The sequence below is a fragment of the Pleurodeles waltl genome, chromosome 6 (genome assembly GCF_031143425.1).
Source record: "Pleurodeles waltl isolate 20211129_DDA chromosome 6, aPleWal1.hap1.20221129, whole genome shotgun sequence".
Classification (NCBI taxonomy): Eukaryota; Metazoa; Chordata; class Amphibia; order Caudata; family Salamandridae; genus Pleurodeles; species Pleurodeles waltl.
Genome location: NC_090445.1, coordinates 324,556,887 through 324,573,236, shown reverse-complemented (window position 1 = coordinate 324,573,236; position 16,350 = coordinate 324,556,887). Strand labels below are relative to the sequence as shown.

General features: G+C 42.3%; 1 protein-coding gene across 4 annotated transcripts in view; it reads right to left on the bottom strand.

The window, feature by feature from the left end:
* Positions 1-16,350, bottom strand: part of MDP1 (magnesium dependent phosphatase 1) — a 112,309-nt gene that overhangs the window by 14,779 nt on the left and 81,180 nt on the right. For all 4 annotated transcript variants that reach the window (XM_069238163.1, XM_069238160.1, XM_069238162.1 and 1 more), the window contains exons 4-5: positions 3,001-3,108; positions 2,004-2,089 (exon numbers count right to left, since the gene is read on the bottom strand). In XM_069238163.1, the coding sequence (XP_069094264.1) occupies positions 2,004-2,089; positions 3,001-3,108 (194 nt within the window). The remainder of the gene's footprint in view (positions 1-2,003; positions 2,090-3,000; positions 3,109-16,350) is intronic.

The window sequence follows — 16,350 nt, the reverse complement described above, 5'->3', positions numbered from 1 at the left end:
GGAGGTCACTTAGGCGACATGGGCAGCTGCAAAACCCCAAAGAGAATACTACATGTCAACCTCCTAAAACCCTACTATGATATAGCTGATGTGACCATGCTTATGGTTACAGATGAGGGACAGGAGGATGAGAGGGAGCTTCTCCCTGATCTCCTCTCCAGCAACCCACAAGACGGTTCTGTGGATGGAGTGGTCCTATCAGACACCCTCACAGAACAACAGCAAACTGATTGCAGGCAAGTCCTCAATGAGTATGAAGAGCTGTTCTCTCTAACCCTGGAAAGACAAATTGGTGTACCCATGATGTGGGCCCTGGTGACAGCTTACCTGTCAAGAACAAGATGTACAGAGAATAAGCCCATGGAAGAGAGAGCATCCAGGCAGAGGTTAAAAAGATTCTGGATGTGGGTGCCATTTAACCCTCCGAGAGTACCAGGGCTAGCCCAGTAGTTTTAGTCCCCAAACCTCACTCCAAGGGAGAGAAAATGGAAATGAGGTTTTGTGTGGACTACAGGGGCCTCAATTCTGTTACAAAACTGATGCTCACACAATTCCAAGAGCTGATGAGCTCACAATTAGACTAGGGGCAGCCAAATAACTGAGTACTTTTGATTTGCACAGTGTGCCTAACTCTGCACACTACATAGAGGCCCAGCCTCCTACAATCTTTACAAGTCCAACTTTTAAATACCATGCATCCTGCTTTGCTGGGCAGTAAGCCTTACTTGGGGGTGGCTTAATATTATTTTAAAGGCAGGTTTAGGTCTGTCAAAAGGGCTCATTTTGACATGTTTAATTTGCAATTCAAATTTACACAGACAGCCCACTGATGGCAGGCCTGCAATCATGTTTGCATTGTCACTGCAATGGAAGGCACAATAAGTGCTGCAGCCCACTGGTGAATGTTAACTTACCGGTCCTGGGTACACTTTGAGCACCACATACTAGGAAAATATGTGGAAACCTAAACATGCAAATTAAGAGTATGCAAATTTCATCACGGTGAAAGGAGGAGCACAATGACTAACTCTGTTTAGCAGGGGTAAAGAGCACAGAGTTCTATAGCCAGCGAAAATAGGGTTCAACAAAAAGACAGCAAAAAATATCAGCAGTGACCCTGTAGAGAGGGCAAATTTCCAACAACTGTTAACTGCATACATGCTTGTAAATAATGAACTTAAATGTGGCCCAAGTCAATCATTCCACACATTACTTTTTTGTTTTCCAAATTGCAATGTTCTAGGTACAATGGATGTGGACTGAGTGCTACCTATGCCACAGAAGCCAACCTAACCTCAATGACGAAGCATAGCCAGGCCTTAAGTGCTGTGGGGATTGTGTTCCCATTTAGATGGGACCTGGCTTGGTGGTTCTGCTATTCCTATTGGAGCAGGTCTAGGGCTGATTTGAATAGGGCTAGTTCCTGCCTGATGTGACATGGTGAACAAAAGAACAATGGACTGCATTGTGGCCTCAATTAATTATCAGTGGTTGAGACTGAAGCATTCCCACCCATCACTTTTTTTGTTGTTTCCTCAGTACATGTAGTTGGAGCCATTTTCCAAGCACAAATGCCAAGATCATATTTTAACACTTACAAAAATTACCTAATGAACATGAACATAAATAAAATAATCTTTACATCATATCAGGGAGGCAGGTATGTACAAAAAAAAGATCCGGAAAAAGAATACACCGAAGTATACACAAAAAGTGATGGATGAAATACTTCAATTAAACTCAGCCACCAGTAATTACTCTAGGTCGCACTGTTATTTTGTACAACATGCCACCTCATATTGGACCCAGAAATATGCAAATCAGTTTTGGTCCTGCTCCAATATGAACAGTTCACAGCCAGGCCCTCCCTGAACCGCAACACAAGCAACCCAAGACTGGTTTCGCTCTCATTAGGGCTTATCTGTCTGGTATATCTTAAGTCAAATCTAATCAACATACATGGCAAACAAACACTTAGTCCACCTCATTTTGTGGTATTTTACCTAATTTACTGATGTCCCTGATATTTCTGGTTTCATCATCGAAAAAGACCATTTCAGAGTAGGGTATGCCGCTCTTCTTCTGGATTCTAAAGAAAAAAAAGAAAGTTAAAACTAGGTTCCCCAACTAAAACAATCACGGGCTTCCACCCTCCTGGATGTTCTCTTCACTTCATCCATTCATTGGCCAACCAGTGAAATGCCCCGCACCAGATCCCTCCTTCAACTTCACTAATCAGAGGTTCAGTTATGGTAGATTACCCCAATGGATTCATTCCTGCTGACATCATTAAGGGGCTCCCAAACCTCTGGCCCCAGAGATCTCTTCCTCTCCCCTATTAATCACTAGCCTATAAATGCCTAGCTTTCCCAATGGACTCAACCTTAAACGATGAAGAGGACCTGTCCCTCTCTGCTTCCCTTCCTCATCTCCCAAAAATACAGATCCTTTAATAACTGTCTCAAATAGGATCCTTTCCTCACTCATCATCGTCTTAACATTTGTACCTACTAGAGTCATTTCATATCAACTACGGGACTGCCTATGCTTGCACCTACTGGCTACTTTTCTCACACCGTCAATGAGGGCTTCCCAACAATCATCCCCCATTGATTAGTGGTCATCTAATGCAAGTCCGACAGTATCTTCCTTCCACACCACCCAATCAGAAGTTTCTTAATGCCATCAGGTTTACTATAATGCAGCTTCCTCACAGAATCTGGGAAGACGGGGGAACAGAATAAATCGCATATGAAGACTAGCACCCAGGATCTTAGGAACACTCTTCACATTCAGATGGTCTCTGCCTCACAGAAGAACTTAGTGACACAGTCTTGTCACCTCTAGTGGTCCGCCACCTTAGAAGTGACCTCAGGGATACAGTCTCATCGCACCTGATGGTACTTCGACTTTTGTGGGGAACCTGGGAACACACTGCCCCACATATCTGTGTGCATGTCTCCTCAAAGCAGACCCAAGGGATAAAGCTCCTCTTCTCACCTCTCAAAATGTGTCACTTTACATCCGGGGTAGATCTCTTTAATGCTGAAGTAGTGTTGGAGGTGGAAAAGGTCCAACAGCTGGTTAGCTCCAGCGACCTCCCCAGTGCTAAAACAAGAATAAGAAAATTGCAAGATTTAATTCTGTGTGGGGACAACAGTCCCTTGGAAGAGCATGCCACAACATGGATGATATCAGGTCTCTGTTGCCACTTCCTATACTGTATGTGATTGTCTAGATAAAGTAAGAAACATTTACATTTAAAAAGAGGCAATATCATTTTTTCACCACAAAATCTATACTAATATCACATCAACACATGCAGCCTGCACTTTGTCAGTCGTCACATAAATTCACAAAAAGTACAGAGTGAGTTGTAAAAATGATGAAAGGCTATAAAATGGCTATGGTTTATTGTGTTTGCTGTATAAATCTAACGTTTATATCACTGATCTGAATCCTGGCTGGCTGAGTCGAGCACTTTTGGTTTGGGTAATACCAAAATCTGCATTACCACTCTAAGGTTTAGATGATTAAAAGATATATGATCAATCAATTAACATTACTAGCTAAGCACTTTGCATGCTTTCCATAAAAACAAGGTGATCACCAGGACAAGTTCAGAAAGATGGAAAAATCCCTTATCTTTCCCTCGAAATCTGGGCTGAGTCAACATATTTTGCAAGTTAAAAATATACTGATGGTAATAGGTTAAAACCTGGTATTTATTATTTTTTTATATGAATTTTGATTTTATGCATCTGTTAAAACTGATAAATGATCAGTAAAGAATATACACCATAAGCTCTCAATTCACCCCCTGCAAAATAGAACACCTCTATTAAGGGTAAGCACATCAAATGTTGTCCAGAAGTCCACTTATGTCTGTCCTGAACATGGTTGCATCCTAGCTAGAGGCTGCCAGATTGTGGATGGTCCAAAAGACACAGATGGACTAAGCATAGATCTCATAAGACAGTCATGTTTGCTGTAATTGCATGCTTTGATATCCACTGATTTACATATGTTGAGTAAGCAGTCAACCACTCCTCCACAGTTCATGTCCATTGCTTCCCCTCGTCTAACTCTCCTTTCAGCTCCACCTCCTGGCCTTGTTGCTTCTCCAAAGCCTTCCACCATCTGCCGATGCCAAAATTTGTCACAAAATGTAATCATTTTTATCTGCTTCCTTCTACTCCTCATAAAAAAATATATTTTCAAGAAGCACAAAATCCACAAGAGCTGCACTGAAAACAACATGTTTGGTAGTCCGTTCATGTTACTTTCATACATGTTATGATGAAAGTGTGGTACAAAGTGCTGTATTACTACTACAATACTAATAATTTAAGGATGGAAACTATGAAGAGCGACGTTCCACAGAAGGTATTTTGAAAAGATCGTAATTTTGTAAAAATCAGGAATGTGTTTAAAACAGCTAATCATATGAGTAAACTGGAATCCCAATAGCCCACATGCACTGGCAAAATAAGAAGTCCAGCGTTAATGTGTCAAAGCATGTAAACGGAAACATACACAAATGCAATTTACATGCAGGACATGCATAAACCCTATTCTATTGGTTTTGCCAAGTCTGGGAATAAAGCAGTGAAAAGGGCTTGTTTTCTGTATAGAATGCATATAGGAGATAAAGAACTCAAAGTGACAAACAGTGCAATGATCGAGTGAACTATTCAAATGTAAAATGCCATTCCAATGGAAGCATTTCCTGGGGGAGTAATGATATACTAAACAGCCAATAGCATGAGGTGAGAGAATTGTACTCCCCTGGCTAGAGCCAAAGTCCACTTTATGTTTATTTAAATAAATGATAATAGTACATCATGCAGGCCGTGCCCTGTCAAACCAGACCTAAACAGTCCTTGTGTAATTTACTTGTAATTATATGGTCACAATGCCAGAAATATATTTATGCATGATTCACAAAACTGAGGTATGTATAAGTGTTATGAAGCTACAGGTGACAAGATGCTCGGTGCGAGCAGAAGAAACATATACTTGTTTTCTGTATTATCAGATGCTCAAAAGTTTACATGAATTATAAGATTCCAGGGGAAAATGTCCACACAGAAACGGTATCATTATAATTCCATGTCAATTTGTGGGTGTAGGTATATCAACGTTTCAACTTTTTATTAGTTTTTAGGTAGAGCGTGCAAGCGCTTTGACCTGTTGTAAATGTTGTGGACTTTTAACCACGCCCATCACTTTCATTCGTTTGTGGGCTTGCCGTCCAAAAATCACTTGACGTATTTGATAAAATGCTTTATGTTTGTCCCACCTTGAGGCTGTTTTTTGTCACACCTTGCAGACTGCCCCTGTAACATGGAGTATTGCTCGATTGCCCATATACTTCAGCATGGGCAAACATTTTTGTTTTTTCTTTTATTGTCTCTCCCCTTCCTGCTGCATGGCGGCCACAGCTCTTACAGGAACAAATAGGCACAACAGTGAACTTGATCGGCGGTACTGAAGCGCTGGTCACATTGTTCACAGTTACATAATCATTCTCATTTCCTGTGGCTCTCCCTTGAAATTGGTAAATGCTTTAAGGTACAACAGAAATCCTCAAAGCAAAAGCGGCTCTCCCAGGACAGCGGGAGAGCCGATACTACAGTATTCACTGCTCTCTGAAAACTTGCCCCATGATGCTTTACAGGGCGTTACTTTTACAAAACATGTCTTTCCATAACTGTGGTGGCCTTAAGGCAATGAGACCACCACCAAAAATGCTCAGCACGATGTGCTCTTTCTAACTACATCATCCCTGGGTCCTCACACTACGTTAGTGGGGACCCCAAAATAATAACTCCTTCCACCATTCATTGTCTTTTTAAGTGCTCTCATGGCTGGAACTTTTGGTTTATAGCTGAGAGTAGTTTATGTTTTAAGGGCCTGGTTACCTCTGAAATAAATGTAATGTACTATGCCCTCTAAGGGCTAAATATATGGTCATGGTGCATTATTAAATGTCATTTTTATTTTGTGTGATTCTGTCCTCTAGGAGTTAACTATATAGTTACATGACCATGTTTCATACAAATGCTATTTTCATTGTGGTGTCCTCCTGGCATTGTTCTAAGAATTACAGTCATATCACCATACTAAAATATTTGTGTTACATGGAAACTTACCCCATAATGCTTTGCAGGCACTTACTTTACAAAACATTGTTGCTCACAACTCAGCCTGTGGTAATCCTAGGGCAATGGGGCCACCACCAAAACGTTCAGCCCGATGTGTTCTTTTTGTATACATGATCTCTGGGTCCCCACACTATGTTAGTGGGGTCTCCAACATAACAGCCCCTACCACCATTGTAATCTTTTAAAGCTCTTGCCTGGTTGGAACTTTTGTTTTACACATGAGAGAAATGATGATTTATGGGCCTTGTTTGTAATACTGTTACAATAGACCTGTTAGCCTTGAAAATATGTAATGCACTATGGCCTCTAGGGGGTAAATATATAGTTACACTGCATTACTTTCACTTCTTTTTTATGGGGTTATGCCCTTTAGGGGCTACCAATATGGTTACATGACAATGTTTCTTACAAATGATATTTTTGTTATGGTGCTTTTGATAAAGATTCATATGATAATTGCATATGTTTTAATAAGCTCTCCTTATTACAATTATGACCATGAATCAGGCCAACTTAACATCCTTATGACACAATGACTTTTTGAACACTAATTTGTTTGAGTGACCCTTCTAGTTTATTTCTCAGCTGTGGCTGTCTTGTGTCTTTTTGGGGGAATTATGTTAGCCAGTCAGCAACTCTGTGGTTGGGTGGTGAAAGTGGTATTCTATTGGAATTAGCATGGCAGATCTAAATTAGGATGCTAAATAGCAACAGTTTCATTTTTTGCTGCAGATAGAGGAAGGTGGTAATGGGAAGTGATTTAGTTATATGCAGGGCCACTGGCCTCATATGGCAGGAAAAGATGAAATTATGAGGCAGGGTTGACCAATTTATGTGGCAAGAAAACTCCAGTTATGAATTTACAATGCCAATAGCTCTAACTCAAGAAAATGTGAGACATATTGCATTGCAAATGCTTGTTTTATCATGGAGTCTTCTATGAGACAAAAACAATATACAGTGGAATCCAAGCACTGTTGGAGTGTAGCAATACGTTCTCCAAGAAGGAGAGAAGTAGGTATTCTTAGTACGCATTCAGAGAAAGATGTTCAAAAACGCATAGTCACCCCAAATACAGAAAAGGGATTCAAATGGCAAAAAAAGATGCACAAGCATTCCCAGCTGAGCCTGCCTTGTAGGGATTCAAACTGGTGCTATGCAGATCACCACTAATGACAATAGAAAGTATTTGACTCACGGAGCGATCATGACGGCGCCCCACACACACGAAAATATACAGAGCAAGATACCTAGACATCCATGTGCACATACAAACGAACACACCTACAGTCACCCATACAAAGATCAGCAGACAAGCAGGCACAACAAATTAGAGGCATACATCTACACAGACCACACACACACAGGCATTGTTTCACACTGTGCATATGTGTTCTTAGTTTTACATGCACATCTATGTTAGAATCTAGATTATTACCCCACCCGAAGACGTTTCTGGTGAAGGTGCATTTTAGCTGCACTTACAATCATGCCAAACGGAATGGTTCACATCAATCCTGATTTAATGGGCTACTGATACTTTAGCTCATTATAAGCATGTTTGTAACGTAAAATAAGTGATCATTACATTCAATGACTTTCAAAAAAGTGAGGACTTGCTACATTAAGGCAACTCAAATGAGTCAGATGAAAGGAAACTTGGAGGACCACACCCCTTAGAGGTATAAATGGACAAGAGGTGGGTATTCGAAATTTATCAAGTCAACGGGCTGGAGGAGACCTGTGGAAAGCTGTTAGTAGATGCAAGGTGCAAGATACATTTGTGCAACATGAATTCCAGCTGCTCTTCCTGTGTACTGAAGATGCCTGGACAGAACCGCGCAGCCACAGCTCGACAACTTTTCGAGCCATCCGGACCCAGTGCACAAGGTCTCACTGGACTCCCCCTCTTTACTAATTCAACATCCTCAGATTGTGTATAGCAAATCTTGCTCTTCTCCGAATGTGTCCCTAGTGTTATGAGTACGCAAGGAAGCAATCGGACCCAGAAAGCTTGCACTATTGCTGTCTGTGCAGTCGCTTTTCTGCTGGTGTAGGGAAGCTTGCACCATTGTTACGTGCGCTGTAACTGTTCTATGGGTTCTGTGTGGAAGATAAATCTGCACTGCTGTTGCAAACGTACCTCTAAGTGGGGCTTGTGTTGCACTGCTGCTGACTGTACTCTACCTGTTCTGCATTTTAAGGATGTTTGTGCTGCTGGCGTCACCAGTGCTGTTCGTTAGTAAGGCTTGGTAAAATGTTTTCACTTTACGAAAGCCAAAATTATTATTTAAGTGCTTCAAGAACATCCTTACAATGTTCTGTAGTGAGTACATTCGAACTGCACTCGAAACACTGGACTTCTGATTTTGGGGTCGTTTAGTAGTTGGCGGTAAGAAGGCACCTCCAAACGGTGGCGGATGCTTTCCCACCTTTTGCATCATCCGCCTCACGGTGGCGCTCTCACCATTAATCTGGTGATTGCTGATGACCCGGCTACACTGTAGGCTCTGGGGCGGGACCCCCAGAGTTCAACGACACTTCGATGTACTTGCTCATATTTATTCTGATTAGCATTGCTTAAAGTAAAATATGTTTCTAAAGCTGCTTTACGGTCCAGAATACCTGTACTGCAGCATCTCCCCCAATTACCTTGTAAACTAATGCTGGACATTCAGCACCACTCATGTCCGAAATGTGTACGGCTGCCCGACGGACAACCAGCAGGCCGGGGCCACACGAGAGCTCAATCTTTCCAACCCCACCGCAGGACTGCGAGAAACGCCGACGACGGACGATAATTCTGTCGGCAGGCGGGTGCTGGGACTGGGAGGCTCGTCCTATTTGTGGCTGGCATGCTGGAGTTACGTCTACCATGTTTTTCGTGCCTGGGACCGCACAGCGGTTACGGACACGAAATCGCGATTAAATAACGCAGACCCTTTCCCGTGAAGGAAGGGGTTTTGGTTTTACATTTTTTTAAATAACTGTCATTTTTGGGGCCTGTTTTTGGAAAACATTTACAAGCATTTGCAATACAATGGGTTTCGCAATTGCTCCACTTAGAGCTATTGACATTGTAAATTCCTAACTGGACTGACTGTTCTTGCCACATAAATTGAAAATGGGAAGTAAAACAGTTGACCTAAGCGTGCCACTTCAAAGTGCCATGGCCGCCATGAGCTCGAAGGAGAGACACAAAAGGAAAAAAGTTCATTCATAGCCAAACGTATTCGCAATCATGCCATTATCCATGTTCAGGGTTGGTGTCCAAGGCTGTAACTAAACCTTATCTAAATCAAAAAAGGCTGCACACAGTTCCATGTAGAATGTATCTCTGTAGAACAGGTAACCAAAAAAAAATATATATATATATATATATATATATATATATATATATATATATATATATATATATAATATTTAGAGCAAGAACCCTCACTCACCTTACGGTGACATGCTTCATCATAGGGCTCAGCTCCTCGTCAGGCCGGCGCTGCAATGCCTGATGGGCCCCACGAGGGGGCTCTTTGCCGGAGATCTTTTATAAGAGGAAACCGGTCAATGAAAGTAGCAAAACTAGGATTGGTATGAAAAAACTGTTAAAAATGACTAGAGGTGAAACGTAGTTTATTAGAATACCTCATCTCTGTCATGATTAAAAGCAAAAAAGGGGGGGGAGAAAATAAAACAATGTTTAAACTCCCCAATAACTATTGTAAGGACATACCACTGAAATACCCAAATTAGAGTTTTAGTGGGAGTAGACACAAGATCCCCTGTGCTACTACTAGACGTCGGCCAACATGTTTCTCGCTAATTAGTCAAAATAGATCAAGTGCGATTCATCAGGACCATGACACCTACCTAATCCTAAAATGAAATACTCCAGGAGCACAGAGGCACTGTAGGTGTGCTGGCAGGCGTGGGACTCAGCACAAACTACATGGACCACTCAAGCCTGTTGTTCTCCTCGATGGGGCCCATCTATTAGTACATGGAGGGTTCCCACTAAGTAGTGATCCCCTAATATGGGCTGTATTTCATTTTAGGATTAGGTAGGTGTCATGGTCCTGATGAATCGCACTTGAGCCATTTTGACTAATTAGCGAGAAACATGTTGACCAACGTCTAGTAGTAGCACAGGGGATCTTGTGTCTACTCCCACTAAAACTCTAATTTGGGTATTTCAGTGGTATGTCCTTACAATAGTTATTGGGGAGTTTAAACATTGTTTTATTTTCTCCCCCCTTTTTTGTTTTTAATCATGACAGAGATGAGGTATTCCAATAAACTAGGTTTCACCTCTAGTCATTTTTAACAGTTTTTTCATACCAATCCTAGTTTTGTACTTTCATTGACCGGCTTCCTCTTATGAAAGATCTCCGGCAAAGAGCCCCCTCGTGGGGCCCGTCAGGCATTGCAGCGCCGGCCTGACGAGGAGCTGAGCCCTATGATGAAGCATGTCACCCACCGTAAGGTGAGTGAGGGTTCTTGCTCTAAATATTTTATATATTTTTTTTTTTTGGTTACCTGTTCTACACAGATACATTCTACATGGAACTGTGTGCAGCCTTTTTTGATTTAGATATTGTTGGGAACTATACACACAGGAACAGGGAAAAGAGTTATTTTTCCGAACTTCCCACCTTTTACTAGCTCCCCTCTTTTTGTTGTTCGATGTAACCAAACTTTACCAAGTTGGGACAACTGTAAAGCATTTACCAATGATAAAGAATTTTTGAAAGGCAAGTCCACAAATGAGTGAAAGTGGTGGGCATGAGGTGGACGTGGTTAAAAGCCCACAATACAACAGGTCAAAGTATTGTGCCAGGTGTCAGCCCTGTATATTGTAATGGATAGCTCTGCTGTCCCTGGTGTTAGCCTGTGAGCTCTGTGTATTGTGTTAGGTGTCAACCTACGAGTTCTCTATATTGTGATGGCTAGCTCTGCTGTCCCAGGCCTCAGTCTGTGAGTTCTATATATTGTGGTGGATAGCTCTGCTGTCCCTGGTGTCAGACTGTGAGCTCTGTGTATTGTCAGGTGTCAGCCTGTGACATCCGAACGTAATGGGGCATAGCTCTGTCTTCCAACTGTAAACCCGTGAGAGCCGTGTACGGTAGAGCTCTGCTCTCCCAGGTGTCAACCTATGAGTTCTGTGTATTGTGCAGTATAGCTCTGCTGTTCCGGGTGTCAAGCTGTGACAACAGTGAATTAGGTGCTATAGCTCAGAAACACAAGTGAATCCTAAATGTACAGCTCCGTGTAATCCTCGGCAGGCACCTGCTGCCTATAGTCTGTCTATCACATCTCTCTTAACATGATACCTAGTCGTGCTGTCTTAGGCCTCTGTCACATCTCGTTAGCATGGGAGATAGCGCTGCTGTGTCGGTGCTGTAGCCAGAGAGTAAGTTCTGCTAAGCCACTTGCCTGTCACATAGTTTGAACGTGAGTGATGGTTCCGCTGTCCAACGCCCGTGTCTTATTTCTTTGACATGAGGGTTGGCGCTGCTTTCTAGGGCTCTTGTCAAGTCCATCACTTTAAGATGAGAGTCTGTACTGCTAAGCCATCTGCCTATCACATTGCTTTAATCTGGGAAATAGTTGTGCTGTTTAAAGCTCCCATTCATCACATTTCCTTTGGATGAGCGGCAGCGTTGCTTCCTAATAGTACATAGAAAATCTCTTTAAACACAACAGATGGTGATTTTAAGGCCACAGCCTTTCACGGAACTAACGTGAGCAAAAACAGAGATAGTTCTGCTGTCTAAAGCTAGTGGAAAACATATCTCTTTCTGATGAGGGTAGCGATGCTGGCTGAAATCCAATACAAATATTATAACCACAGAGAGATCACTTACTCCGGGCCTGGACTCTTGCCAGCTGCATTACAGTGCAGGGAATCTAGAGTTTAAGACCTCACCTTTTGTACATACAAATTAAAACGTACCGGTCCCAGTCAAACCACGCAAGCACAGCCTTCCTCCCCACTGAGACTCGTAACAAAGGAACCAGGCGCAAGAAGCGCTGCTTTACATCCCACTGAGGCACACGGGGAGCAGACCCAGAGAGGCGCAGACTTTAACCCCCCCTCCTCCCCTACCGGCTCATAATACAAGAAGCGAACACAGAAAAGGCTCATCCTTTCATCACACTGAGACACGTAATAGAAGGAAAAGCACAGAAAACACTGCTTAACTCACCAGCTTAGGCAAATAAAACAAGGAGGAGACACGCAAAAAGCACAGCATTTCTTTCATCCTACTGAGGTGCGTAATACAAGAAACAGATACACAACAAAAACACATTCTTTCAACCCATTGAGGTACCAAATAGAGGGAGTAGGCACGCGAAAGGCACATTCTTTCATTTCACTGAAACGCGTCATAGAAGGAAAAACAGAGAAAACACTGCGTTTTAAACGACTGACTCAGGCAAAACAAGCAGCAGACACACAAAAAGCACATTTAATTCTAGCGAGGCACGTCATATCAGGAGCAGCAGACGCTATAAGCACATGCTTTCGTCCCACTGAAGCACGCCATACAAGGGAAAGCCTCACAAAAAAGCACGCCGATTTAAAGCAATATGGCCGCCATGAGCATGAGCGCGAAGGAAAGACACAAAAGGAAAAAGTTCACCCACAGTCAAAAATATCAGCAGTCCTGCAATTATCCAAGAAACAGGGTCGGTGTCCAAGGCGGGGCAAACGTAAAGCATTTATCAATGATAACAAAGGATTTTTGAAAAGCTAGCCCACGAACGAGTGAAAGTGATGGGCGTGAGGTGGACGTGGTGAAAAGCCTACTTAGATAAAACATCGGAGAAGAAGCACTTGTGCGCTGGTATGCTGGATCTAAAAATGAATATCTGCCCACTATGTCTGTCTAGCCAACCAGCAGAAATAGTTTTTGTGCAAACTGCACCCTGTCACAGAGAAGAATTACAGCCGCCAGACGAACAGCAAACCGAAGTGCCTCTGGGGGCTCATTCTTCAATCATTTAACATTGTCACGAGGTCCACACGTTCCTCAAATGTGTGGGCAATACAGTGTATAAGTGCTGAACAGTCCTTAAATGGTCTCACGTCTGGTATCCTTTTCTGTTTGTTTTTTAGGTCTGGCTTGAGAGCGGAGCAGCTATTAGAACTGAGTTGATCTACAAAAAAAGCTTTCAGAGTACTACTGAGAGAGGGCTTGGGCTCACACCACTTTTGTTCTCCTGTGTACAGGGTTTGATTGGGTCAATGATGTGTGCTTCCACTGACTAGTGTATGCACTGTACTTTGCGGCAAAGCATACACTCTGTAGATCAGGAATGATTTGATTATTGTGGCATGCTAATCATCATGGCTCAAGGCCTGATATGTTTATAGTGAAATGTTAGATAAAAGTATATGACAACATCAATCCATTGTACAGCTGGATTGCAGAGAAGACTTTTGTTACATGCAATCTCTCAGTTTACTGTAGTAGGCAAGGATTTTGCCGCTGGATACCCTTGTGACAAACAGTGGGTGCTGAAGATGTGATCTGTAAGAATCCTTGTTAGGGCCTCTCAGGAGAGAGGGTATTTTGTTTATGGAACTTCAAGTTTGTATACCTTTGTAATTTTATGACTGTGTGCTTGATGTTTGCTTTTTGGGAAAGCTTATGCAGAGACATCTTACGACGTTTGAGGGACCCTGGGCCAAACGTATTTTTGTGGGGACCTGCTTTGAATATATGATCTAATTTCAGCTCTTTTTGCCCAGGTCACTGACAGTGCACTGGTACACTCGTCCAAATCCTAAATGTTTTACATCTAATATTCAAGGATAGTGATGTGTGTTTTCAATATTGTAACAGCAGCAGCTCACTAATATTAACACACATTAAAAAGAATTCAAGATAATCAGGGCAAGACTCTGCAGAACAGAGTTGGCTCTATCACCGGGGCCCCTGAAATGCTGGGGCCCTCGGCCAGAGCACATTTTCCCTAAACTTCTCTGAGCTTATGCTCAAAAGAGCAGGCCTGAGTTAGTTATGGTGACAAACTATAAGCCTGATGGATGCACTGGGGAAAAATATGTCCAATGCGAAAAATGTAACTGTTTATTAGAAAAGTAGCGCATTACCAATATGCTGTTATCACGTTGTGTACAGGCCATAGACAGGTACTTTGTCACATGGAATCTCACAGATTACGATAGCTGGCGAGGATTTTGGTGACCTATTCAAACAAACCTTGGGGATTGACGATATCAACTATAATACTTATTACGCTCTTTTAGAAGCCTGTATGCAGGTGTTTTGTTGTATGTAATCTGGAGAATTACTGTAGCAGGCAAGGGTTTTGGTGCTGGTGACCCTCCTGAACAAACAATTGGAGTGACAATTTAGACTAAGGTAATCCTCATTATACTCTGTTATTGCGATTTTATATTGTTTTGACAACTGTAGATTTGCAAGTTTACAATTTTACTATGGTATACTTGATGGTTGCCTTGTGGGAAAGCTTGTGCCCAACACAGTAGGTCTGAGATCATTATGGTGACAAGTCAGTGATAGAGTTTAATACCGTTGGCACAAGCCTTTAACAAGGGCGCAGGCCTTTAATGGCCATTATAGCCCAGCTGTGACGGGCTATAAAGCTTGTAGAATGTTCTAATTACGAAAAAGGCCCCTTAGAGCCCAAAGGAGTTGAAATTTTCCTTGGCTTCGAAGCATTTGTTCACAGCTCTTGTGAATGTTCCACAGTTAACAGTCACGCACAGGGCCACCGCTGTTAGCTGTTGAACATTCACAGCATGAGCTGTGAAAGGGGGCTGAATCAGCCCTTGGTTCTCCCGGGGTTGTCTGAACTGCTGAGTAGCATTGACCTTCCTTACTTCTTGAAAGCAACACCTGTACTTTTGTCACATCACCACACTGAGAACTCTCACACACACACATACACACACACACACACACACACACACACACTTCACAAGTATCCCATAAATATTTACGAAACCAGTGCTGCAATAATACAGGTGAATCTACACCATTTTGGATATTTTACAAGTTGTATGTACTGTCTGAGAACAAGTAAACATCTTAATTGGTGTTGCTAACCCTTTGTATATGCAATTTAGATCAGACAATAAATCATTTATATTCTAATATATTAGATTTTGGTGTAGATTCTCCTGGTTTGTTGAAGCACTGGTTTTGTAAATATTTATGCTATCCTTGTGAAGTATGTTTGAGTTGTGTTAGTGTGGTGATGTGGCAAAAGTACAAATGTTGCTTTCCAGGAGGGGGGTATTTTTTTATTTCTTTTGTTGGCTATGGTGCTCTATCCCCTTGGTGTGTGGGCCCCTCTCTCTTACTTGTGAATGGTTGTACGTAGTGTATTATTTGTTTACCATTCCAAGATGGCTAATACATTGGCTCTAACAGTGGCAGCCGTGGTGGACCTTTAAAATAATGACAGACTATGTACAATACTACTGCAGAATAGACACCTGCTGCTATGTTTAGTTTCGTTATTTAGTGAGCAGCATATGTTTGGTACTTGCATCCTTGTAATTTATCTTGCATACTTTGACATAACCACAGTAAAACACACAAACTCAGCAGAGGGCGAATGAAAGAATGAATAAATGTATGGATGCATGACTGCAAAGATAAGCGACCAAGTGTACATACGATGACTTAATGAGTACCTTAACTCATCAATGAGACACAAGGCATTTTCATTCATGATGCTCGTTTTACGTTCTGTGTGCCTGATGTAGTATACTTGTAGGTACAATACTAGCTGGAATTGCAGTCTGCACAAGTCGCAAAACAGGAGTAAGGTTACACCCTGGGAGGTACTAGTGGGCATGCATCATGGAAAGAGTCATAGGAAGGACTTGGGATCTTAGCAACACACATAAGTGCTAGATAAGGACCACCAAACCTGTGATCAGTAAGCCTGTCCCTAGAGAAAGAGAGCTGTCGATTTGCAGACACAATATAATGTGAGCAACTGCATCATAAGCAAGCATGTATGATGACAAGTTACAACAATCATGTGCGAAAGAAGCATTCATCCATGTAGCACTCGCTCAGCCAAAACCCCCCCCCACCACACACTTGACTGGGCCACCATTTTTAAGAGACACTCTCTTCGCAGAGAGTGAAAGCCTACCAATAACAGCCCCCACACGCCCCTG